The 23806-nt window shown below is 53.4% G+C and overlaps 1 protein-coding gene across 1 annotated transcript; it reads left to right on the plus strand.

Annotated features, from left to right (window-relative positions):
• Window positions 1–244: 244 nt before the first annotated feature.
• On the plus strand, window positions 245–9611 carry Tbx2 (T-box transcription factor 2). Its single transcript, XM_046423200.1, has 7 exons — window positions 245–968; window positions 2068–2335; window positions 3273–3419; window positions 4678–4754; window positions 4847–5010; window positions 5444–6078; window positions 8213–9611. The coding sequence occupies exons 1-7, from the start codon at window positions 574–576 to the stop codon at window positions 8663–8665; spliced, it is 2139 nt and encodes a 712-aa protein (XP_046279156.1). The 5' UTR covers window positions 245–573; the 3' UTR covers window positions 8666–9611.
• The last annotated feature ends 14195 nt before the right edge of the window (window positions 9612–23806 follow it).

Below are 23806 nucleotides of genomic sequence, written 5' to 3' on the forward strand. Positions count from 1 at the left end.
TCCCGGCGCAGGCAGCCGCGGGAGCGGGCGGCCGTGTGGGGGCCAGGCCAGGGGGAGGGGTCTCAGGGCCCGCCGGCCCGTCATTGGTTAATATTTTATTCTGTTGACATGTTTTCTTACTGCTGAGGCTTCCGACACCTTCTCCCCGGCCCCCCCTCCCGGCCGGAGCTTGGCCTGAGCTGTCAAAACCCCGCCCCCGGAGACCCACAATTGGTCCAAAAAGCGTAAAATCAGCAATCAAGGGGGGCCTGGCTCGTTAGCGCAGGGGATCCGAGCAGGGCAGGACATGTGAGATAGTCACAGTTTTCCAGAGATCACGACAAGATCTAACCAGTCGCGCGTGGTCCCCGGCGCCGGAGCGGGCCAGCCCAGCCCAGCCCAGAGCAGAGCCCCCTCCGCCCCCGCGCCCAGAGCCCCGCGCCCCTAGCGGAGCGCGGGACCGGGAGCTAGAAGGAGCCACTGCCTCGCCCGCCGCCCGGGCCGTCCGTCCTCCGCGCGCGCCGCCGCCCGGGCCGGGGGTCCGAGCTGCGCGCCCCCGGCCCCGGCCCCCGGGCGCCTGGGCCGGATGTCCCGATGAGAGAGCCGGCGCTGGCAGCCAGCGCCATGGCTTACCACCCGTTCCATGCGCCACGGCCCGCCGACTTCCCCATGTCCGCCTTCCTGGCGGCGGCGCAGCCTTCCTTCTTTCCTGCGCTCGCGCTGCCGCCGGGCGCGCTGGCCAAGCCTCTGCCCGACCCGGGCCTGGCGGGGGCGGCGGCCGCAGCAGCAGCGGCAGCAGCAGCGGCCGAGGCGGGGCTGCACGTCTCGGCGCTCGGCCCGCACCCGCCCGCGGCGCATCTGCGCTCTCTCAAGAGCCTGGAGCCCGAGGACGAAGTGGAGGACGACCCCAAGGTGACGCTGGAGGCTAAGGAGCTGTGGGACCAGTTCCACAAGCTGGGCACGGAGATGGTCATCACCAAGTCCGGGAGGTAGGGAGGCCAGAGGGCCGGAGGGCTGGCGGGCGGGCTGGGGTACCGGGACAGCACCAACCAGCACCTAGTCCACGTTCTCTCTGGGCTCCCGGCTCCAAGAGGCGCTATGCTTCACTCCACAATCAAGTTGACTTTTTTCTCATTCGGTACTGGAGCGAATTTTTTAAAAATACGCAAACATCCCCGAACGAAATAAAACGAAAATATACGCCTAAAGAACAGCCTGGCCGTTTTGAGTCTGAAAGCCAAGGAGGCCCGGCAGCTCGGCCCTGGCAGGTCTCTTATGCCCTATGGGGTCTTTCTTTTCTGCCACTGAATCAGTCTCAGCTCCAGGGAGAGGCAGCATTTGCTGAACTCTCTGCTTAAGTCCGCAGTGGGACTCGCATCCCTCTAGCGCCAGGCTGACGCTTGGTGTCCAGCAGCAAGCCCCAGGACCGCTGAGCCCACGGTCTAACCCGCCAGGAGTCTTGTCCTGGTCCTGGAGCTCGGTGGAGCTAGGGGTGCTCCTTTCGCCCCAGGATTTAAAACCAGAAGAAAGCCACAATTCCTAACTCTTCTACCCTTCCAATCGTCACTGAGAATTCCAGGCTTCAGGCTAACCCTCTTCCCCCGAACTACCGGGTCAGGATCCTGATCAGGGCTGTAAGCTAGTGCCCAAAATAAATACCTTTTTAATATATTTAGGAGAGGTTCAAATTTATTTCTGGGAGTTTCTGTCCCAAGTGTGAATTTCCCCTGAACAAAATTCAGGAAGATCCAGTAGAAAGGAGTGCATTTCTAAAGGGCCTAGATTTCTTTCCAGAGCAGTGACATTCAACTCAGAACAGAGAGAAAGAGGGTCCTCCGATTTGAGCACAGGGTTGAGGGAAGACCTTAAAAGAGAGATTCTGACTGGCAGAAATATTATCTCCCAGGAATAACAACCACAGTTTTGGTCTCCCAGGCACTGGTAAGAGGGCAGACCAGCCACAACAGGGAAACAGATGGGAAACCTTTAGTTAGGGTTGTATGGGTTGGAGGAGAAGTAAAGCGGGCAAGGGGTCATTGGAACAAGCAGCCAAGTCCCAATAGCATTTCCCCCTTCCCTCCCTCCGAGGCGGATGTTCCCCCCCTTCAAGGTGCGAGTCAGCGGCCTGGACAAGAAGGCCAAGTACATCCTGCTGATGGACATTGTGGCTGCTGATGATTGTCGCTATAAGTTTCACAATTCACGCTGGATGGTGGCAGGCAAAGCTGATCCAGAGATGCCCAAACGCATGTACATTCACCCAGACAGCCCAGCCACAGGGGAACAGTGGATGGCCAAGCCTGTGGCCTTCCACAAACTGAAGCTGACCAACAACATCTCGGACAAGCATGGTTTCGTAAGTGAGACTGAGCAGGGATGGGGTTAAGAGCATTTGCAATGCAGCTAGAGTAGTAGAGGGAGCAGGCAGAATTGGGGTGGGGGAAGCCGGGCCAAACTGCCATGATGCCCCCCAACACTTCATTGCACTGTGCCTAGGACAGCTCTGCTCTACCAGCCTGGGGAACAGCAGGTCCTTAGCAGGTAATCTCTAGGCTACTTCCAATCTCAACCCTCTACAGGCCTTAGAGTCCCTTCTCAAGTTGAGTCAAGCTGGAGGCAGGTTCCCTAAGGGACTGGGTGAAGCAACGCTGGTCCTAGGGAAGTCACCCTGCTATTGGCCTATAGATGCTGAGCGTGGAAGACCTGCCCATTCCTTCTCCCTTCCCCAAGACTAGGGAATTTAAAAGTCAAACCAGACCCCCAGAGCCTCCTTGAGATCATCCTCCAGCCCCCTCACAGGCAGATACCCAGTCAGGAGGAAAGAGTGAGGGGGGTCCCTCCATTTCTGTCTGAGCCAAGGTCCCAGCAAGTGGCCAGGAAGCTGGGGTTCTGTGGGGCAAAGGGGGCTGCACATTCTGAGGCAGGGCAGTTGGTGAGCCCCCACCTCCCAGGAATCCTCTTTCCATAGGATTTCTAGGGCTTAGTAATGCCAACAGCAAGAGACATTAAAGCAGAGTTGGGTTCCACGCATGCCCCCTCCCCAGTCGCCTGCTTTGTTTTATTTCTGCTTCCAATCGAGGAAAAAATATTAATGGAGAGAGAAGCTGTAAGAAAAAAAAATGTAAGAATATAGAAAAAAAGGAAATACAGGCAAGAAAAAGCAAAAAAAAAAGAAGAAGGTGGAGGGTGGGCAGAACCGAGAGTCAGAGAGGTGGAAAGGAAGAAGAGGTCAGAGAGAAGAAAAGCTTGGGCAGAGGGTTGGGGCTGCTGGTTGACCCGCGCCCTCCCTGCAGACCATCTTGAACTCCATGCACAAGTACCAGCCGCGCTTCCACATCGTGAGAGCCAACGACATCCTGAAGCTGCCCTACAGTACCTTCCGCACCTATGTGTTTCCCGAGACCGACTTCATTGCTGTCACTGCCTACCAAAACGACAAGGTGCGGAGATGATGGGAGAGTGGGGTGCTCAGGCCCTGGACCACGCTTGTAACCTTCGCGAGCTCCAACCCTCCATTCACACCCACGCGCAGCAGCTCCGAGTGCTCACAGCCCACCCCTGAGCACCGAGCATCGAGTCTCACGCATCCATAGTGCAGCACCCACAGAAAACCCTCAGGCCCCCTCTCAAACCCAGGACACGTACACACAAGCTCCCCTGGGGCGCACCAACAGCTGGGCGCTGGTTCGTTCGGGTGGAGATGTTTACTTAGCAATTAGCAGAGACTCCTGGCCCCGTGCTGACATTTTTACATTTTATTCGTTTATGTCTTGGCTCGGAGATGGGAATTTAAATGAAAAGAGTGAGCCCGAGGCAATCTGCCCAAGCTCTACTAACGCTAGGAACTCGGGACCCAGTTTTTACTCTCCCGAGAGTCAGAGGGTGGGACCGGTGACACAGCCCCGGAAGCACCCCTGGCTACAACTCAGAGTCAGCCCAGGTCCCAGACCCCTTGGAAGATGCTGGCAGAAATATTATAATTTTCCTTCAAGTTAAAGGGCTTTTTCTATTTACTGCCTTTCTACTCTCCTTCTGGTGGAGCAAATATCACCCCCAGTAGGCCTGTGCCCATGTGCACTGCTGTCCATGTGAACTAGTGTTCCAGTGTCCCAGTGTTCTAGAGGGTCGTTTTGTCTTTATGAACCAGGGTGTTAGCCTGACTATGCGTTCACCATTTAGGTGCATTCGATATAGATGGAAGAGCTTGAATTCGTTTGCTTCTGTGAGCACTTGTTTGTTCTGTGTATGCTTGCGTGTGTGCGGGCTGGTGAGTGTGATGATTTGTCTTTGCCTGCACCTGGGGACCTGTGTGTGAGCCGCTGCGTTTGTGCGCGCCCGCTCAGGTGCCGAATATTTTAACCTGTGTGACCGCACGGGCTTGTTTGCTTGCCTGGGCCAATTTCAACTCTTTGCGCACAGCTCTGGGCCTGTGTGAGCAGGTTGAAGGATTATTTCTTGAACAGTTTTTTAATTTTATTTTATTTTTAAATTTATTATTAGTATTATTATTATTATTTTTTTTTTTGAGGAGCCGAGACCTTGTAGCTTCCCTCGATGCCCGCCTGCGGGCATCCCATACCAGGTGGGCGGGCACCAAATCCCTTGGTCTCCACTCTGCGACTGGGAGACCTCGGGGTGCCCCTGTCCATACTGAAAGTGCCAGGTCTTGACCCAGCACTACCTCCTCGGTCCCCGCAGATTACACAACTGAAGATCGACAACAACCCATTTGCCAAGGGCTTCAGGGACACAGGGAACGGCCGGCGGGAGAAAAGGTGAGGGATAAGGCGGACAACCTAGGGCGGGTGCCCAAGGCAACAGGAGGGATGTGCTCCTGGCTGACCCGCTCCCTCTGCACCCACCTCAGGAAGCAGCTGACGCTGCCTACTCTGCGCTTGTACGAGGAGCACTGCAAGCCGGAGCGCGATGGCGCGGAGTCAGACGCCTCATCCTGCGACCCTCCACCTGTGCGGGAACCACCGCCCTCTCCCGGTGCTGCGCCCAGTCCCCTGCGCCTGCACCGGGCCCGAGGTGAGGAGAAGGTGGTTGGTCCTGGGATAGGGAAGGGAGCAGGGAAGCGACCCCTTAGGTCGCCAATCTGTCCCTTTGCTCAGGATTTGGAGATGTGTCAGCGATGCGTGTAGGATAGGGCCTCCAACCTGGGGCTCCCCTGCTTGGTCGGTCCCTGGTAGCCAAAACACCAGGCTGAATTCCGCGTTTGGTCCCTGGCGGACTGTGTGACTTTATGACAGTAAGGTTTTCCTCCTTTCTTCTACTGTAAATATGGGATCTTGGATTAGGTGACTTGCAGCTGCTTCTTGCCTCACCCTAGAAGGTTCTGGACTCGACCTCCTCAAAATCTGGCTATTCCAAATCTACCCGACGGGTCCCAGACACCAGGAGAGGGCTTCCCGTCTGTCTGCATCCGGGTCCCTGTAACCCCGCGTGCCCTCTCTCCCCGCAGCCGAAGAGAAGTCGTGCGCCGCAGACAGCGACCCAGAGCCGGAGCGGCTAAATGAGGAGCGCACCGGAGGGGCGCTAGGCCGCAGCCCGGGTCAGGACAGCGCCAGCCCCTCTCGCTTGACCGAACCTGAGCGCGTCCGGGAGAGGCGCAGTCCTGAGAGGGGCAAGGAACCGTCGGAGAGCGGCGGGGACGGCCCGTTCAGTCTGAGGAACCTAGAGAAGGAGCGCGCAGAAGCCCGGCGGAAGGACGAGGGGCGCAAGGAGGCGAGCGAGGGCAAAGAGCCTGGCCTGACGCCATTGGTTGTGCAGACAGACAGTGCGTCCCCCCTGGGCGCGGGACACCTACCCGGCCTGGCTTTCTCCAGCCACTTGCACGGGCAGCAGTTCTTTGGGCCGCTGGGAGCCGGCCAGCCACTCTTCCTGCACCCAGGACAGTTTGCCATGGGCCCCGGCGCCTTCTCCGCCATGGGCATGGGTCACCTGCTGGCCTCGGTGGCGGGCAGCGGCAATGGAGGAGGCGCTGGGCCCGGCACAGCCGCGGGGCTGGACGCAGGCGGGCTGGGTCCCGCGGCCAGCGCAGCAAGCACCGCAGCGCCCTTCCCATTCCACCTCTCCCAGCACATGCTTGCATCTCAGGTAAGGCCTGTGGTCTAGGGCAGCGCGAGGGAGGGAGGGGAAGTGTGCTGCACGATGAGGCGGGCAGGGGGCTTTTGAGGGATGCCTTAGGCTCTCAGACCCTCCAGGGGACTAAAACCCTGTACAGGAGAGAATCAATTCACACTAGGTCACCTAAATTCGGAGGTGTAGTCTAGGATCGGGCCAGGGCTCTGCTTCTGACTCCCATATGACCTTGGTCAAGTCCCTTACCCTGAGTTTGTTTCCTTCCCTATAACTCCTAGGAGTGAGGGAGGTTGTACTCTGGCAGACAGTGGTTGTCCCTAACTTTTGTGTAATTCACTCCTCTAGCCTCAGAGAAAAATTTCTTGGGAAGACCTTTGGCTCACTATCTGTCCTGAAAGGCTATGATGAATGGACAAAGGGAAGAGGAAATTTTACATTATTTTTTGGACATTTGACTATCAAAATGACCCACCTTCCAGATATCTCTTGTCCCTTTCAAGCCCTCTAGGAAGGTGAAGCCCTCCTTCACCTTCAACACTGGTGAAGGACAGGACTGGTCTTTCCCCTACCTTGAGTCCCCCAACTCTCCTAGCCACATCTCAGGGAAGCAGGGTACTCAGCTCCCCAGAGAGAGTTTATGAAAATGTGGCCAGCGGCACAATAAGGAGATCTAATGGGGAGGGCCGCCTCTTTGGTTACTTGGGTGGAATATTCCCTGTGGAAAGATTTGGAATCTCTTCATTCATTTTCTTCCCTCTGAGGTTTCTGGCAAATTGAACCCTTGAGATCTTATCTCAAGGGAAGGAAAATAGGAGTTCAGGTCTGAGAAAGCTCCTTTGGTTCAGAAGCAAATATTTTTTTTAAAGTGGGGAGGAGTTCTGAAATGAGTTTTAAACAGATCTCAACATCAGGTTGTGTGGAGTATTTGAAGCATCAATAATATCACATGGCTTCCAGGCTGGAGGGAAACCTCTGGAGAATGGAGTCCAAGGCCTGGAGGGTTAATCTGCTCCCTTGGTTCTTTGTGTGAACACCTCCCCAGACAAACTCTGGTGATGATCATGGGCATTGTGGAGGTCATAGGGGAAGCTAGGGCTCCTATTCACAGCCTGGTCAACAGGTGCAAAGCCAGGGTGAGGGTATGCAGCACTCAGGAGGCATCAGTTGGTACAGTTGCTGGGTAGATAAGTTCCCAAGCCAGTGCAATGGGTCCCAGCTGTCAGGTAGAGCCAAATCCTGGGGAGATATGAAACCTCTTTCCTGCCTTCCGACTTGAGATGCCAGATCTGAAATGCCCAGTGGGGCTTAACTCTCAGGAAAGGCATTTTTCTCCCTCCTAAGCTGCTGCTTTCCTTTTCGCTGTTTGAGCCAGGACTCAGGCTTTCCCAGAGCCCAGCACAGTTAGCCCCCTAGCCCTCCTTCCCATATCCACACACTCAGGACAGAGCCATTATCTCAAAGGTCAGATAATCCAAAAGTCAGGCCTCATGAGTTCAGGGGCATTTGTCCAGAGTTTTCTGGCTGCTGTGCTATCCACAGGCAAAGACTTTGCATTCTTTCCTCAGCTGCCACTGAGGTGTTGCCAGTTCCTTGTGGAACATTTAGGCCAGTTTATGAACTAGTTGGCACTTATACCCTGCCCCTTGCCGAAGCAAAGGATCCCTGGGTAGGTGAGCAATCAGAAGGAGACTTTACAAAGCCTCCCCTCGCCCCCAGCCTTTCTGTTCCTTCAACCCTTTGGAGCAGGCAGACAGGAGGGGTGGGAAGGATGCTGCTCTACATGAGCAGAACCTCCCAATCAGCCACAGCTGCCTGCTTGCCACCTGGCCTTGTGCCTGCCCTTTTTCCTCCCTCTAGGCTTCGCTCATGTTAGTTCAGCCACCTGGGATATCCTTTCCCTTACACCTACTGTAACAGGGAGCATAGAGCTTGATGGTGCCAGGCCTTTGCGTCATAACCTAGATGATGGGCATACCAACTGGGTTTGGCCATGGGCACACTGGCCCATGCCTACCTGTGGTTACAGTTTTGTGAGTTTGGGTTTTATATCCTGAAACACTGGAGCAAGGATTACTGTTGTATAGCCTCCAGGTCACCCTCAGAAACACCTCAGGCAGGATGTCTAACCTTTGTCTCCTTTTTCTTTCAGGGAATCCCAATGCCCACTTTCGGAGGCCTCTTTCCCTATCCCTACACCTATATGGCGGCAGCGGCCGCAGCCGCCTCAGCTTTGCCGGCTACCAGTGCTGCTGCTGCCGCCGCTGCCGCCGCTGGCTCCCTATCCCGAAGTCCGTTCCTGGGTGGTGCCCGGCCCCGCCTGCGATTCAGCCCCTACCAGATCCCGGTCACCATCCCGCCTAGCACTAGCCTCCTCACCACGGGGCTGGCGGCTGAGGGCTCCAAGGCTGCAGGTGGCAACAGCCGGGAGCCCAGCCCCCTGCCCGAGCTGGCTCTTCGAAAAGTGGGGGGTTCGTCCCGCGGTGGCCTGTCGCCCAGTGGCTCAGCCAAGGAGGCCGCCAGTGAACTGCAGAGCATCCAGAGACTGGTGAGTGGGCTGGAGAGCCAACGAGCCCTCTCCCCCGGCCGGGAGTCGCCCAAGTGAGGGGGTTACCCGGTTGCTCCGCTGCCTCGCAGGCTTCCAGGGCTGCCTGCCCCTGCTGCTTGGGACGTGTACAGCACAGAATGGGTATTTATTTAAATAAAGGAGCAAAAGTGGGCTGCAGCGACCAAAATGGAGCCTCCTCTGGCAAGCCCGGGTCTGGGACACTTCCCTGGGCCTCCACAAAAAATCAGGCTGCCGGAACAGAGTCACTTCGGAGCCACTCTGGACTCGGTCCAGATCTGCTCCAGCCTCAAGGTGGCATCAGTGGGGGTCTCGGGTCTTCCAGCACAGTGGGGCAGGCGTCCTCTTTGGCCCAGCGGTCCATTCCAGAAGCCAGAAAGTGTGCCAGGTGTGGGAGCTTCGGAGGGAGTCCTGGGGCCCCTGGCTTTGGGCCTGTACCTCCTAAGAAACCGGGCTGGGAGACGCTGAAGCCAGTGAAGACCGAAGTCAGTGTAGACTTGAGCTGGAAGGGGCCCTGTCCGGTTAGTCCTCCCACCTCTTCCCCCAAGAGACAGGCGCCCCTCCCACTCCTGGGTCAGTGGAGGGAGTGGCACTTCTGCCTTGAGTCCCCAGGGAAAAAAGATATTTATGAAATAAATGGTAATTTGTGTAAATAAGCTTTAAGGTTCCCAGAATATGCAAATTGGTATTAATTTATTCAAAGGTGTACATTGCTGTGTACATATAGAGATTAACTCATAGCATTTAATTTTTTTTTCATTTTACATGAGCATCTATATTGTACAGGGCGGGAGGGGTCCTTGGCTGCTGGAGAAGGCCCTCAAGCCCCACAGGAGGCCCCACCCCGCCGGCCCCTTGGCACCTCCGCCCGGGCTTTGTTTGCCCAGCCCGCGGGCTCCACCTCAGGTTTTCACTTTTCTCTCCGGAGCGAGAACGAAACGACAAAAACGCGAGAAAACAATAAAACGCTACAATGCGAAGTGAACGGGGCTGTGCGCTCTGTGGGCCGCGCGGGGCTGGGGCGCTGCAAGACCTTTACGGAGGTACCAAAGACGGGGGCAAAGGCTGAGCGCCCCTAGTTGGGCGGCAGCTGCACCCCGGGGACGAAAGCACCACTGGGCGGTGTACCCAGCCGCAAGGCCGGGCGGCGCCGGGGCGCGGACTGGGCCAGAAGGCGCCGCGCCGCCTCGCAACCCCCGCGGTCCCCAGTGTCGCCGCGTCCCAGGCCCGCGGCCGCGCTCCCTCTGCTGGCCACCCGCCGTCTGACTGCCGTTCCGAGCGCTCGGTGCCTGGAGCCTGAGCTTTGGAGCCAGACCAAAGTGCGGCGGAGCGGCCTGGCCTTCTGACTCCCTTTCTGGGGCACCTTCGTGGAAACGCATCCTCTTTCAACACTTCTGGATGGGTGGGCTGGGAAAATGGGTGCTTCCTGGTCCCTCTCCCCCTTCGAGGAGGGGCCTGGCCGTGTCCCTCCACACCAATAACCCCAGAATTCTTTCCCATCTCTCTGCCTTCAGAATTTCAGAGGAAAAAAAATATTCCCTATCAGGGCTGTTAAATAGTGATAATTTGGCATAAAGTGTTCCTTGTAATTCATCCAAATCCTCCGTGGGGCCTGAGAAGTGTGGGTCGATAGGCCTTTCCTTTTCCTTAGTTTCCCCTGTATAATAATGGGCTTGGCTGGGTTCTTTCTGGAATCCCTCTGGATCACTCTCCATTAGGCTGGTCCTTCCCCAGTGACCCACTCACTCCTGCGAAGACATCTGTCTCCCACCCTCATCCCTTCTCTTCACGAAACTAGCAGGTGTCCTCAGCCCCAAACCCTGGCCATGGAGCTGGGAAATGGGTGGGAGATGGACGTCTACACTCCTTCAACATGCTCTTGGGCTTGTGGGTCACTAAACACCCCACCTCCTTCCCAGTTCCTCTTTAAGCTTTAGGGAATCTCCCCTTTTTGTCATACTGGTGATTGAGTCCAAGGGTGCTCTAGCACTGCTACATCCCCAGTCCTTTTTATTTTTAAAATTTTAGAGGAAGTTTTGCTGAGTTGCCCAGGCTGGCTGGAATTTGAGATCCTCCTGCCTTAGCCTTTGGAGTGCCTGGGATTACAGGCATGGGCCACCACCACCCACCAAACCATAGGATTCCTTGATGCCCTGGACACTAGGGAGGGTGGTGCTGGCTTCCAGCTCTACCAGGGACATCAGGGATGGTGACTTGAGGAAGGGTGAAGGTGAAATTGACAATTTCAGGGCCTCCAAATGCCCAAGACATCTTCATGGGCTGACACAACTTGCAAGGCAAGAGAATCATGTCCACCTCTTCCAGGAAGGGAACTGCTCCAGCTATGCTAAACTTGAGGGGGTGGTAGAGGAATAGGGGGCTTGGTCAGTGTACAAGTGGGAGAACACAGAGGACTGTCCAACTCCCCAAGGGTAAGTTCTTTTTTCCGGGTCTCTGACCTGCTGGAGTGTTAGAAGAATCAGGCGAGAAGAGGGAAGCCCCTTTCCCAGCTCAAATATAATCCTTCGTGAACCGTGTGTTTATTCGTGGTTGCTTTGGACTTAAACACCTCTAAAATTCGTAGAGCAGGGGTGGTATTGGCTTCTAGCGGCTTCTCACTTTTAGCGTGACTAGTGACTTGAGGAAGGAGTTGTTAGCTGCCAATCTACCGCGGCCTGCGGATAGGGCTACTGACACTAGGGGGCAGCACCCGCCTGAGGCCGTGTGCAAGGCCGCAGGCGGAGCTGGGAACCCGAGGGCGCTGGCTGAGAAGGCGGGGCGGGGCGGCCTGGTGCCGCTGCATTCTAGCCGTTGCTGTAGCAACCGGGTGGGGCGGTGGTGTTTCAGCGCCACCGGAGAGTCGACCCGCCCCCCTGCCTCCCGCTGCACACATCCTCAGCCCAAGTCGCCCACCCGCGCTCCGCTGGGCCCCAGCTGCGAGTCTGAGTGCGGCTACAGGAACCCGCAGCCGGCGGCGGGGCCTTGTCCCAGACAAAGGCCAGGCTACTCCCAGACCCAATTAAGCCACCCGCCTCCCCAGTCTCCCAGCCCTCATTGTCCCTGGGGTCGCCAATTAGCCCAGGCGCCCCGCGTACCCGCTGCTCCGGTGCCCCTAGGCCTACTTAACCCTTCAGGGCCTGCCACTAGGGGCCCAGGACAGCCAAGCCGCCAGCAGACGGAAGTGCGCACAGCGCGTGTGTGGGAGTGACGGGGATCGAGGGGTCGGTGAGGCCTGTTGGTGACCTAGCAAGTCGCCTAGGAGCTCTGTTAAGAATATGGGGGTCTGAGGGGACTGTGAGTGTTGGTGTCGGACTGTGACTCACCGGAGAACCCGAACACTTCAGGTGTGGGTGAGGGGCTCCGTGAGACCCCTAGCGTCCCAACCACAGGGCTTCTCAGCCCTAGGGGACTTCATTTCTCTTCGGTTAATTTGATTCTTCCGAGCCTCCCCTGCTGCCGCGGAAATCCAGAGCACTGGCGACCTGGCCCTGCCCTCCCTCCCAAAGGGCGCAGAACTGGGGGCCACCTCCCCAGCGTACAGCCAACTAGGGCGCTGAGCACTCCCTGGGGACCGTGGTTGCGTTCAGATTTGCTCACCCCAGGATACACGCATGCGAACGCCCAGTTCAAAGCCCTGGTCCCCTTTTGCCAGGTATAGGATTTTTTTTTTTTTTTAAGACTGAAATTTAAACTCCGAGCCTGCTTTCCTCCACTCTCCAAATCCAATTCCGCTTCCTCCCGGTTTCACTGTCCTTGACCCCCAAGTTTGGAGCACCAGCCCGTAGGCAGTGTCCGGCACAAGGCGAAGAGATAGGTGCTTTAAGAAATAAGCAGCAATTGGGAAGAATAGAGGCGAGGTCAGGACTAGAAACTCGAGCAAAGGGAGGAAGCCCGAGCTCCGGGACCTCTCAGGTCGGTCGCTGTGCACTGAAAGTGTTGGTGCCTCTGTCTGAGCAGGCTAGGACTGTTTTGCCCTCGGGATTACTTTTGGACTCTCTGGAGTCTCAAGTTTGTTCCACCTTATTTTAAGGGCAGGGGACACCGAAGCCACTCTCAAAGTCCCGGGTTCCAAGAATCGACCGCCACTGCTTTTTAAAAGAACCATTGGGCAGAAATGCTCCCCGCCCGCAGGCCGCGGCAACTCCTCACATGGCCACGAGATGGCGCTCCAGGCCAGGGGCCGGGCCGTGACTCCACAGCCCGCCCCTCCGGCTAGATCCTCCGGTGGACTGAGAGCCGCGGTGGGATCGAAGGGGAACAGAGCCACCGACAGGCGTTCATCCAGGCCCAGAGACCCGCAGAGGCAGCCGAGGGACCGAGGGGCGCCGGACTGGGCCTGCGGACACAGGGGCCGGGGGACGCGAAGCTCTGGTTGAGGCCTTCTCCTTGAGACGGTCCTGCAGTGCCAGCTCCCGAACCTTCAAGGCACGTCTGCAAACGACGACCCTTCGCTTCCTCTGTGCGTGCTCGGGGTAGGGCTCTTTCCATCCCTCGCATGGCAGGGAGGCGACCTGATTTCTGCCTTCCTAACTTCTCAGAAGCGGGACTGTGGGCTGGGATCTGTGGGCGCTGGACATCAGCTCTGGACTGCGGGAGGCGACCCACTCGGACTTGGAGGGTGATTGTAAGGTTGAAGCCGCTCGGTGTAAGACTGGAGGGCCGGGATCCTTGCTCCTCGGCAGCAAGGTCTGCCTCAGCTCCTACCTCTGTCTCCTCACCAGTCCCAGTGGGGTCTTCCAGGTTGAATGTCGGGATGTGCAGGGCACAGACAGACTCCAGATATGCAGGATAGCCCCTCTGAAGGTGCACACCTAGGGTCCAGTCTGTGCCTGTCTCCCCTTCCCCCACCACCGGGTACCAGAGACCCAAGGGAAGGATTGGGTCTGGATTATTCCCGCGGGAGGTGGTGGGGAATGAGACGTTCCTGAGGGTCAGTATGAGAATCTTCCTGAGTCCTGAGTCGGTTTGAAAGGAGGAAGGATGGGTGTGGAGATGTGAGGCTTGGTGGCCTGGAAATACCAGAGTTAGAGTGGGTGGCCAGGTTTGGAAGCCTGATCCCATCCTACCTTTATGTCCCCAGATGAGCTCTGCCACCCTGGGAGATTAACCCTACATGCATTTTCCAAAGGCACATGACTAGAAAGCAACCCAGTTAACACCAGTCTAGAGACACTTCCACTTCCACATAAACACCAGCTTGTGTTTGTCCTGTACTAGGCTCTCCGCATTTCCCTCTTCAAGGTATAACAGAGGATAGGAGCGAATCTTTGGTGATTTAATAATTATCTACATGTCCATCTGCTGAAACAGCTGCTTGGTAGGAAAGCCAGACAGGAGATAAGTACAAGGTCAAACTTTGCCCGTGTGAGACCTTGGATAATGTAACATTCTTCTCTGGGTTCCAAAATCCACACCTGTAAAATAAGTGGTCTGGACTAAAATCAGATTGATCAGTGGATGACCAGATGACCTTGGTCCAGCTTGCAGTGAGCCCTAGCCTCAACTGCTTCAGACAAGAGGCAAGGACTATGCTCCCATTTACTTACTGCTTGAGGAAATAGAGTAGGAGGAATAGGCGGGCCATTGCAGACCTTGGGGACCTTGGCTGTTGCTTGGGGGTAGGGGAAGGGCTGGTGGCCTGGATGAATTCCCAATTAGGAAACAGCATTCCAGGTCCTGAAACCCTCAAGGAACCAGCTGGCTCCAGCTGCCTCCAATTCCTCTGGGATGTCATTGTCATTCCCCTCTGCCTTCCACCTCAAAGCTAGTTTGGAAAGGCACCCACGGTGAGTTTTGAGTCTAGCACCACAGTTTGTTGATTGTGTGTGACTTCTCCCAAAAGAGAAAGAGTTTCAGGCGCTCCTGTTTAAGGGTATCTCCCAGATCTGGAATACTCTGGGCTAAGTCCTTATTGAGTGAAAAGCTTTGCCATGTTCAAAGCATTGTCCCACGTGGGGTCTCATTGAACCTTTACTGGCAAGGTGGAGATTTTCAATCCCCATTTCACAGACAATGAATTGAGGTCAGAGAAATGAAGTGAGGTGCCCAAGGCCATCCAGCAAAGGACAGAGCTCTTACACAATACCATGGGCCTGACCCTTGGCAACATGCGCTAATGAAGTGATGACGGCTGAGAGGCAGCTTGTTGATGGGAAAAAGCTAAGGGCCTGGGCAAGTGCCCTCTGTGGCCGGATGCTGAGCCCTGATGTCCTGGCTAGAAGTTGCATCTGTAGGAGAACCAGAGCCAAGTCCAGGAGACTTGGCGAAGAGCAGCCTTGAGGCTTCCTGTCAGCCTAGCTGGACCTTCCAGGAATGCCTTGGTAGGAGCAGAGGCTTCTCATGTGTGAAACAATGGTGGGGACGTAGAGAGGGCTACCCAAAATGCTGTGGACTATATTCCTGCCCATTATTTCTTTCTCAAAGAGAACAGGATGTCCCCTGGCCCTGTAGTGTCTGTCCTCGGCCTGACAAGAGGAGCTATGCACCCAACTACATGAAGACGTTTGGTGGTGGAGGTTTTCCCTGGAGAAATCAGAGCAGTTACCAGCTCCCCTGGTCTCTGAGGCTTTCCCCTTCCCCTAGTTTGCTGGGGCTAATCTTTTCCCATCCAACCCCAATGTGCTGCTGTGTCTCCTCTTGGGAGAGAATATATTTATTTAATGTCTGTCTCCTACAGGAACATGGTTCCTTTAGTGGGGTGGGAGGTGATGGTGTCTATTTTGTGCATTGCTGTGACCCAGATTTAAAAATGTTTAACACATAGCAGGGAAAGAATGAATGAATTGCACCCTCCAGATGCAGGGCCTACACTTGGTCCTTCCAGGATATCCCTGCCTGGGCCCTGGAACAGAAGCCCCTGCTCCAAGTTCATTCAGAGACCATTGTGGAGAGCTCCTGAGGGTCTCGGCTGTGTGTATCTTTGCCAATACTGACCAGCCACTTCTAGTCCTCCAGCCATGCTTCCAAGGAGGTGTGGCACCCTCTGGGCTAGGAAGCACCAACTTTGTCCCCTTCCAGGGCCGGTGGGTGGGTGGAGACAATCTGGGATCTTTGGGGAAACTTCTAGCATATCTGCCCCCTCCCCCGCCCCATCTTCCCTGAGCAGCAGAGGACCTTCTTGAAATGCACCTGGGGTGCAGGGGCTCTCCTGTTTAAAGCCCTCCATAGGCTTCTCATGCTTTGGGGAAAGGTGAAGGGTGGAGCCAGCCTGTGGAGCCAGCCTGTGGAGCCAGCCCGTGCCTACTTGGCCCCCACCCCAGGCCTCCAACCCCAGTGTCCTGATCTAGGTTAATCTTGATGTCCTTGCCTCACAGGCTTTCCTTTCCCTCACCTGAGATGCCCTTCCTGCTTTCCTTTAAAACTGGGCTGGCCTATTGGCTCCTCTAGGTCTTCTCCCTTCTGAGTTAGATGTCCATGCACATGTTGTTCTGTTTTTGCAGTACATAGGCCACTGGGGCATTACTTTCTTGGGCTGCCAAATCCCTGGACCCTAGGAATCTGGCCTAGACTTGGAAATGAGCACAGCATCCTGAGTCAGGGCCTTGTGCATGCTAGGCCAGCACTGAGCTACATCTCCAGCTCTGTTTATTTTTTTCTTTTGAGACAGGATCTCGCTAAGTTGCCCAGGTTGACCTAGAACTTGCAATTCTCCTGCCTCAGCCTCCCCAGCACCTGGAACTATACGCATGTGCCACTATTCCCTATATCCATATTGTTTTATGGTAGTCAATGACTGTGAGACCTTGGCAAGTCACTTTATCCCTCACCTATCACTTCTTCAAAATGGAGATAACAGGGTTGGGCTTGTGGCTCAATGGTAGATCGCTTGCCTGGCATGTGTGAGGCACTGGGTTTGATTCTCAGCAACACATATAAATAAATAAATGTCCATGAACAGCTAAAAAAATGTTTTTTAAAAATGGAGATAACAGCACCTAGCTCAGGGGGTTGGTTGAAGATTAAATGTCACGCTGTTTATAACTATCTGGCACAGAGACCAGCACAGTGAATGTGGTTTTCTGCCTCTCCTGAGGAGGCCTTGCCCCTTTGGAGGAGCCTAAGGGAGTCTGAGGATGCAGGCCTTGGGGGAAAATCTAGGATGAGGAAAATTCCCCTGGCCCAGGGAAGTACCAGGGTTGATCCTGTCACATGGAGGTGACCAGCCTACACTGGAGGCCAGGCAGAGGCCACTGGGGCATTACTTTCTTGAGCTGCCAAATCCCTGGGCCCTAGGAATCTGGCCTAGACTTGGAAATGACCAGAGCGTCCTGAGTCTTAGGCTGAGCATTGAGCTTCTGAGCTGCTGCAGAGAAATCTGGAGAGCCATGGAGATCCGTGCTCTTGTGCACCAATGGGGTCCTCTTTTAAGGAACCCACAGCCAGCAGAGAGATTTCTTGCTGGAGGTGGGATTGCTGGTGACCTTGCTGGATGAATCTGGGTCTCTGGTGAGAGACAGAGCTGTGCGGGCAATGATCCCCTCCTACCACTAGGTGGGGATCTGGGGTCGTCCAGGCCTGGAACCCCTGCCCTTTTCTCCCCCAGACTCTCAGGCCAGGGTTTCCTATCTGCCCGGATGTGACTTTGCTGGGGACCTGGGGATCTGGACCACACTGTGTGCCTCCACTCTAACTTCTGGCTAGATCCTGCTTCCAGGCTGTAACACTGACGTAAGTGAATAAGGATATGGACTTTATGTAGCCAGAGACATGAGTTCAAATCCTGGCTGCACCTTGAGCTCTGTAGTTTTGACTTCTGAAGCCTCAAGATTTCCTTGTCTATAAAATAAATTCAGATCCCTTTAGTCTGTAAAGGGTAAGAGTCTGCTCAGGTTGTCCTCGAAATTAGGGGAATCAACAGTGTTCTGTGTTCTCAGATCCCTCCAGTAGGACAGATGACCCAGAAGACGCTGAACCTGGGACAGTTCCCATCTGTCCCATCCAACAAGTACTCAGAATAACGGGCATTAGGCTGTTCATTCTCCAAGACAGGACACACCTGTCTGGAATGGCCCTCTGCCTTCTCTCCTGACTCCCCAAGTGCCCTCCCCTTCTTCATGGCTCATTGGACCCCTCCTCCCTCCTTCTGGGCTCCAGAAACCTTGGTATGTCCCTCTCTGCTGGCAGTGACTCATTGGGTCAGATATTGGGGTCAGGGACAGGCCTTGGCACAAGGCAGATGCTTGATACCCATATGAGCATGTTACCAGAAGATGAGGAAGACTTCATGGAAGAAGTGACCTGAAAAGATGCAGTGTGGGATTCCCAAGGCCCCGGTACAGGGTATTGGGGCTGTGTGGGGAAGGGATTGGCACTGTTCCTGGCTTAGGGGACAGTGTGAACTGACTCAGGGCAAGCAACTCTGTGAGGAAGGCGCCAAGGTGCAGTGAGGAGGAGGTGGCTGGGAGACACCAGAGCCCCAGGGCTGGGATGGGAAAAAGTAATTGAAACTTAGAGGGCTTCCCGAGAGCCCAAGTCCCAAACCTGAGGCTTCTCTGGCCACACTGGTGGGAACAGAGCTGAGAACCAGTGCAGTGTCTCATGGGTCATGGTCATGCCCTCTTCGGGGGTCACACCTCCACCCCCATGCCCTCCCCACCGTACCATGCTCCACCTCTTCCTCAGCCACCCCTGCTAGGTTCATCCAAAGAATTGAAACCCAATATGGGGCTGGGAGCCCCCATGGCTGCCTGATCTCCCAGTTGGGGGCAGCTTTCAATTCTCTCCCCAGCTCAGTTTTCTGGGGAAGCAAAGTGGAAAGAGCATGGACTCGGGTCAGACAGACCTGACCTTCACGCTGGCTCTGCTCCCCTGCAGCTGGGTCACCATGGGCAGGTGGCTGAACTTCTCTGAACAGAGCCTTTTTTCCTTCCTGAGAGCCAGGTGTGAGAGCCCTTTACCCAGGTTGCTGTGAGGTTCAAGGAGCCAATGGGCTTCACCTCAAGCAGCTCTGCCACTTTTCTGCCCTTGAGCAGACTGTGTTTGACCATCTCTGCCCCTGACAGTGACCCCACAATGCTCCGCCACTGTCCCCTGCATGGCGTCTTCATGAGAGCATCTAAGCCTTTCCACTGGCCCTACCCTGGCTGAGGCTGAATCTCTGGCTGTTTGTGGCATCATCAGGGACACCCTCCCTGGTTCTCACCACTTCCTGAGCCAGAGATCTCTCTCCTTGGTGTGCAGGCCAGGGCGGGAAGGGCTCCCCACAATTGCTTTCACATTATTTCCACAAACACATATTGGACACCAATGTGTGCCAGGCACACTTTCTCACTTGCTCAGAGGTTCTCATCTTGTTGTTCTTTTCTTTTTAAAAATTGAGATATTGCCAGGCAAGATGACGCATGCCTGTAATCCCAGCAGTTTGGGAGGCTGATGCAGGAGGATCCCAAGTTCAAAGCCAGCCTCAGCAATTTAGCAAGGCCCTAAGTAGCTTAGCGAGACACTGTCTCAGAATTAAAAAAAAAAAAAATGGAACTGGGGATGTGGCATATCAATATGTTCATCCCTGGTACTAAATAAATAAATAAGAAAGATTTTACTCACGAATCATAAAACTCACAGTTAAGTGTGTCCATGCCAGTGGTGTTTGCTTTTGTTTTTGTTTTGAGGGACAGAGTCTCACTGTGTTGTTTAGGCTTGCTTTGAATTCCTGAGCTCAAGCAATCCTCCTGCCTCAGCCTCCCTGAATAGCTGGGACTATAGGCACAAACCATTGCACCTGGCTACTTCTGTGGTTTTTAGAATAGTCACAAGATCATACATCCATCACCACTGTTTTTTCCTAGAACATTGTAATCACCCCCGCAAACAATCCTGACCCCTCAGTTGCCACTGCTTCTGCCTCAGCCCTTGACAACCATGTGTCTGCTTTCTGTCTCCAAGGACCTGACTATTCTAGACGTTTCATATGCATGGAATTACACATGTATGTACGTGATTTTTGTGTGTGCTTGTTTTCTTTGATTTAGCTTAATGTATTGAAGACTCATCCGTGTTGTAACACATATCAATATGTTCATCCTTTTTATGGCTGAATAGAATTCCATTGTATGGAAATATCACATTTTATTTGTCCATCATCAATTGATGGATGTTTGGGTTGTTTCTACTTTTCAGCTATTATAAATAAATAATACTATGAATATTCATGTACAAGTCTTTGGATGAACATATATTTCCATTTTTATTGGGTTTATGCCTAGGAGTTGAATTACTGAGTCAAAAGGTTACTTTCTTTTCTTTTTTTTTAACCTGGGCATTCCACCACTGAGCTACACTCACAGTCCTTTAAAAAAAAATTTTTTTTTGAGACAGGGTCTTATTGAATTGCTGAGGCTTCCTCCAACTTGTTATCCCCCTGCCTCAGTCTCCCTAGTCATTGGAATTACAAGTGTGTGCCACTGTGCCTAGCCTTTCTCCCTGCCCCTCTTTCTCCCTCCCTCTCAGTGCTGGGGATTCAACCCAGGGCCTCCCGCATGCTAGATTAGTGCTCTACCTCTGAGCCACATCCTCAAACTGTAACTTTTTGAGTAACCACCAAATTGTTTTCTAAAGCAGCTGTACCACTTTTCCTTTCCACCAGTAACTCCTGAACACACATGCTGGGTATGCTTCCCTTTGCTTCCCAATTCTGATTTAGGCCATCCTTAGCTATCTGTTGCAATGAAATAACCCGTCCACTTTTACCCTCTCCCCTCACTTCTTCCCATACTCTGTTTTGTTTTTGAAAATATCAGAGACACAGGGCTGGGGATATAGCTCAATTGGTAGAGTGCTTGCCTTGCATGCACAAGTCCCTGGGTTCTAATCCCCAGCACCACAAAAAAAGAAAATAAGTATTGGCAATTTGGGGGCTGGGATTGTGGCTCACTGGTACAGCGCTCGCCTAGCACATGTGAGGCCCTGGGTTTGATCCTCAGCACCACATAAAAATACATAAAATAAAGGTATTGTGTCCATCTAGAACTAAAAAATAAAAAAAGAAGATATCAGAGATGGTATGGCTACTTTACTTATTTTATCTATTGTTTCCCCTCACTAGAATGGGAGCTTTGTCTTGTTCATTATTGTTTTGTTGCTCATGTAACAGTGCCTGGCACATAGGAGGTGCTCAATAAACCTTTGTTAAGTACCATGGATGAAGAAATGTAGGGCTCTGTGCTGGGCACACAGGTATAACATGGTCTGAGGCTGCAGGGAGGTGGACTGTCAACGAGGCTACCTGACTGGGCATTTCTCCAGCTGTCAAACCTGCTTTTGAGGCTCAGCCCAGAAAAACAAATGCTCTCTCACTTAACCAGGGGAGAAGTCAGACTCCAGACACACACACACTCTCTCTCTCTCTCTCTCTCTCTCTCTCTCTCTCTCGACTGGGGATTAAACCCAGGGGCACTTTACCACTGAGCTACATCCTCAGCCCTTTTTATTTTTCACTTTGAGTTAGGGTCTCACTAAGTTGCTTAGGGCCTTGCCAAGTTGCTGAGGCTGGCTTTGAACTTGAAATCCTCTTGCCTCAGCCTCCTAAACTGCTGAGATTACAGGCATGCGCCACTGTGCCTGGCCAGACTTCCCCTCTTAAATTAGGCTCTAGGTGAGAAAAGAAGCAAGTTCGTTAACTGTGTAATCACTAGGACAAATCCGTCCGCTGGGTTGGACATTTTTGTACACAATGTCACCCTTTAGTCAGAGGCTGTGAAGGGTGGCACTTTCAGGGAGTATCCAGGTGCACATCAGCCTGTCTGCCCCTTCAAGGACTCGGGCTGTCTCCGACATCTGGAAGTGAGAGCTGCGGGGCAGGAAACAATGCTGGCTTTTCCATCCAGCTGACTCAGTGGTGCTTTCTGGTTTGACCTCAGCCAGCCTTGGACACCTTAGTCTGGAGTCCTCCAGTTATAAGGACAGATCTTCAACTCAAGCTGAAGGAAAAGAGGAGCCCATTGGCTCACACAGTGCCTGAGAAGGGCAGGGTGGGGGCAGCTGGTCTCCAGGACGCCGGAGGCCAGAGACACGTGCCCTGGGCTCTCGTGCGCTCTGCCTTCCCCTCCAGATCTTTTCTCTGTGTTGGCATCCATTCTCTCCTACCACAGCTGGAGGCAGCTGTGGCTTGCAGAAATCTACTGAGTGACCCAAGAGGAAAGGAGCTGGTTCTACTGCTCCCCTTACAAGATCCCAGAGCAACACCCTGATTGGCCAGTTGGGATCACGTGTCCAGGCCCCTCATCACCCACATAAACAACCTTCCCATCTGCCATTGTTGTCAGTGGGGTTATACCAGAAAACCAAGTGTGGTGGCCTGTCTATAATCCCAGCAACTTAGGAGGCCAAGGCAGGGGGATCACACATTCCAGGCCAGCCTCCGAAAATTAAATAAAAAGGGCTGAGGGAGTAGCTTCATGTATTCAATCCCCAGTCCAGTAAACAAAATAAGACAACAACAACAAAATGTCCACCCTGCCAAGTGCCAGGTAATTCACACTATGATTTCTTTTTAGGTTTTGCTATTGTGGGGATTGAACCCAGGGCCTTGCCCATGCTAGGCTAGCACTCTACCCATGAGCTACCTCCCCAGGCTAATTTCTTTTCATTGACACTGCTCTGCAAAGAGCTAAACTGGTCAGGGCTGTATGGGCAGTCCTACCACAAGAAGCCCAACTCAAATTAGTTTAAGCCATAAAGGGAATTTGTTGTTTTACATAATTGATAAAAATAGAAGTGGAAGCCAGGCACAGGGGCGCATGCCCATAACCCCAGCAACTTGGGAGGCTAAAGGAAGATGATTTAAATTCAAGGGCAATCTCAGCCATTTAATGAGATTCTGTGTCAAAATAGAAAAAAAAAAAAAAGCTCTGGGATTGTAGCTCAGTGGTTGAGCATCCCTGGGTTCAATCCCCAGTACCCTCCCCTCCACCAGAAAAATAGAAGTGGACTTTAGGTGTTACTGGATCCAGGAGGCCAAATAAGTCTGAGCTATTTCTCATTAGCTGTACGGCTGAATCTGACTTTCCTTTATATAGGCTCAATTTGCAGACACATTCTATCCACACATGAGGGGAAAAAAAACTAAACTGTATGATTACAAGTGCACAACTCTAATTCCAGCTACTCAGGAGGCTGAGGCAGGAGGATCACAACTTTGAGGACAGCCTATGCAACTTAGTGAGATGCTGTCTCAAAAAATTTAAATAGAACTGGGGATGTAGTTCAGTGGTAGAGCACTTACCTATTATGCCCGAAGTCCTGGGTTCAATTCCCAGTACAGGAAAAAAAAAAAAAAAAGAAGAAGAAGAAGAAGAAGAAAGAAAAAGATGAGCTTTAGAATCCTCATTTAGAACCTCAATCCCAGGAAAAGAGAGAGATCTGGTCTCTAGCACAGAGCAAACCACCTGGGGAAATTGATTGGTTCCTATGGGCATTTATATTCACTTGGTAGACCAAAGAATGGGTCAGGCCAGGTCATGAGCCCACCCTTGCAACAAGAAGATGGGATAGAGCTATGGTTGGTAATGTTACCAGATCAGGGAAGAGCCAGACAGATTGCATCTGCCAGCTACAGCCTTCCCATTGTACAGACTAGCAAAGTGCAGCTTAGAGAGATAAGGTACTTGCTGGGGGTCACATGGCCAGAGACACATCTGGGATTCCAACCCAGGGCTGTCGGCTCTTTTTCAAGTGCTCAGTTGAAACATCACTTGAAGAGGTAGATTCTTATTGACAGCTATAATATTCCTGGCATGTTTTCCACCAGCTGTTAGGGAGGTGTCTTGGAAGGAGAGCGTGGCCACACTCTTGGGCAAGATCTTTACTAGCTCTTTTCCAAGGTTGATAGGGTCTTTGAAGCCCTTGACTCCAGTTGCCATTTTGAATCATCCAAACAAGGTTTGACTTTTGACGAGAGTACCAAGGCCGTTCAATGAGGAAAGGCAATCTCCCTAACAAATGGTGTTGGGAAAAATGGATCTCCACATGCAAAAGAATGAAATTGGACCCTTACCTTATACAATACACAAAAAATTAACCCCAAATGGATTAAAGGCCTGAACTTAAGAGCTAAAGTTGTGAACTCTTCAAAGAAATCATAGGAGAAGCTGGGTGCAGTGGTGCATACCTATAATCCCAGCAGCTGGGGAGGCTGGCACGAGAGGATGATGAGTTCAAAGCCAGCCTCAGCAAAAGTGAGGTGAT

Source organism: Marmota monax, unplaced genomic scaffold (genome assembly GCF_021218885.2).
Source record: "Marmota monax isolate L192 unplaced genomic scaffold, Marmota_monax_Labrador192_F-V1.1 WCK01_AAM20220418_F8-fsc00171, whole genome shotgun sequence".
Classification (NCBI taxonomy): domain Eukaryota; kingdom Metazoa; phylum Chordata; class Mammalia; order Rodentia; family Sciuridae; genus Marmota; species Marmota monax.

Excerpts from the sequence above, each read along its gene's own strand:
- Tbx2 (XM_046423200.1), top strand. The coding sequence starts at position 574 with ATGAGAGAGCCGGCGCTGGCAGCCAGCGCCATGGCTTACCACCCGTTC. Across the intron at positions 4,755-4,846 it reads AACGGCCGGCGGGAGAAAAG|GAAGCAGCTGACGCTGCCTA; the intron begins GTGAGGGATAAG and ends CACCCACCTCAG. Across the intron at positions 5,011-5,443 it reads GCGCCTGCACCGGGCCCGAG|CCGAAGAGAAGTCGTGCGCC; the intron begins GTGAGGAGAAGG and ends CTCTCCCCGCAG.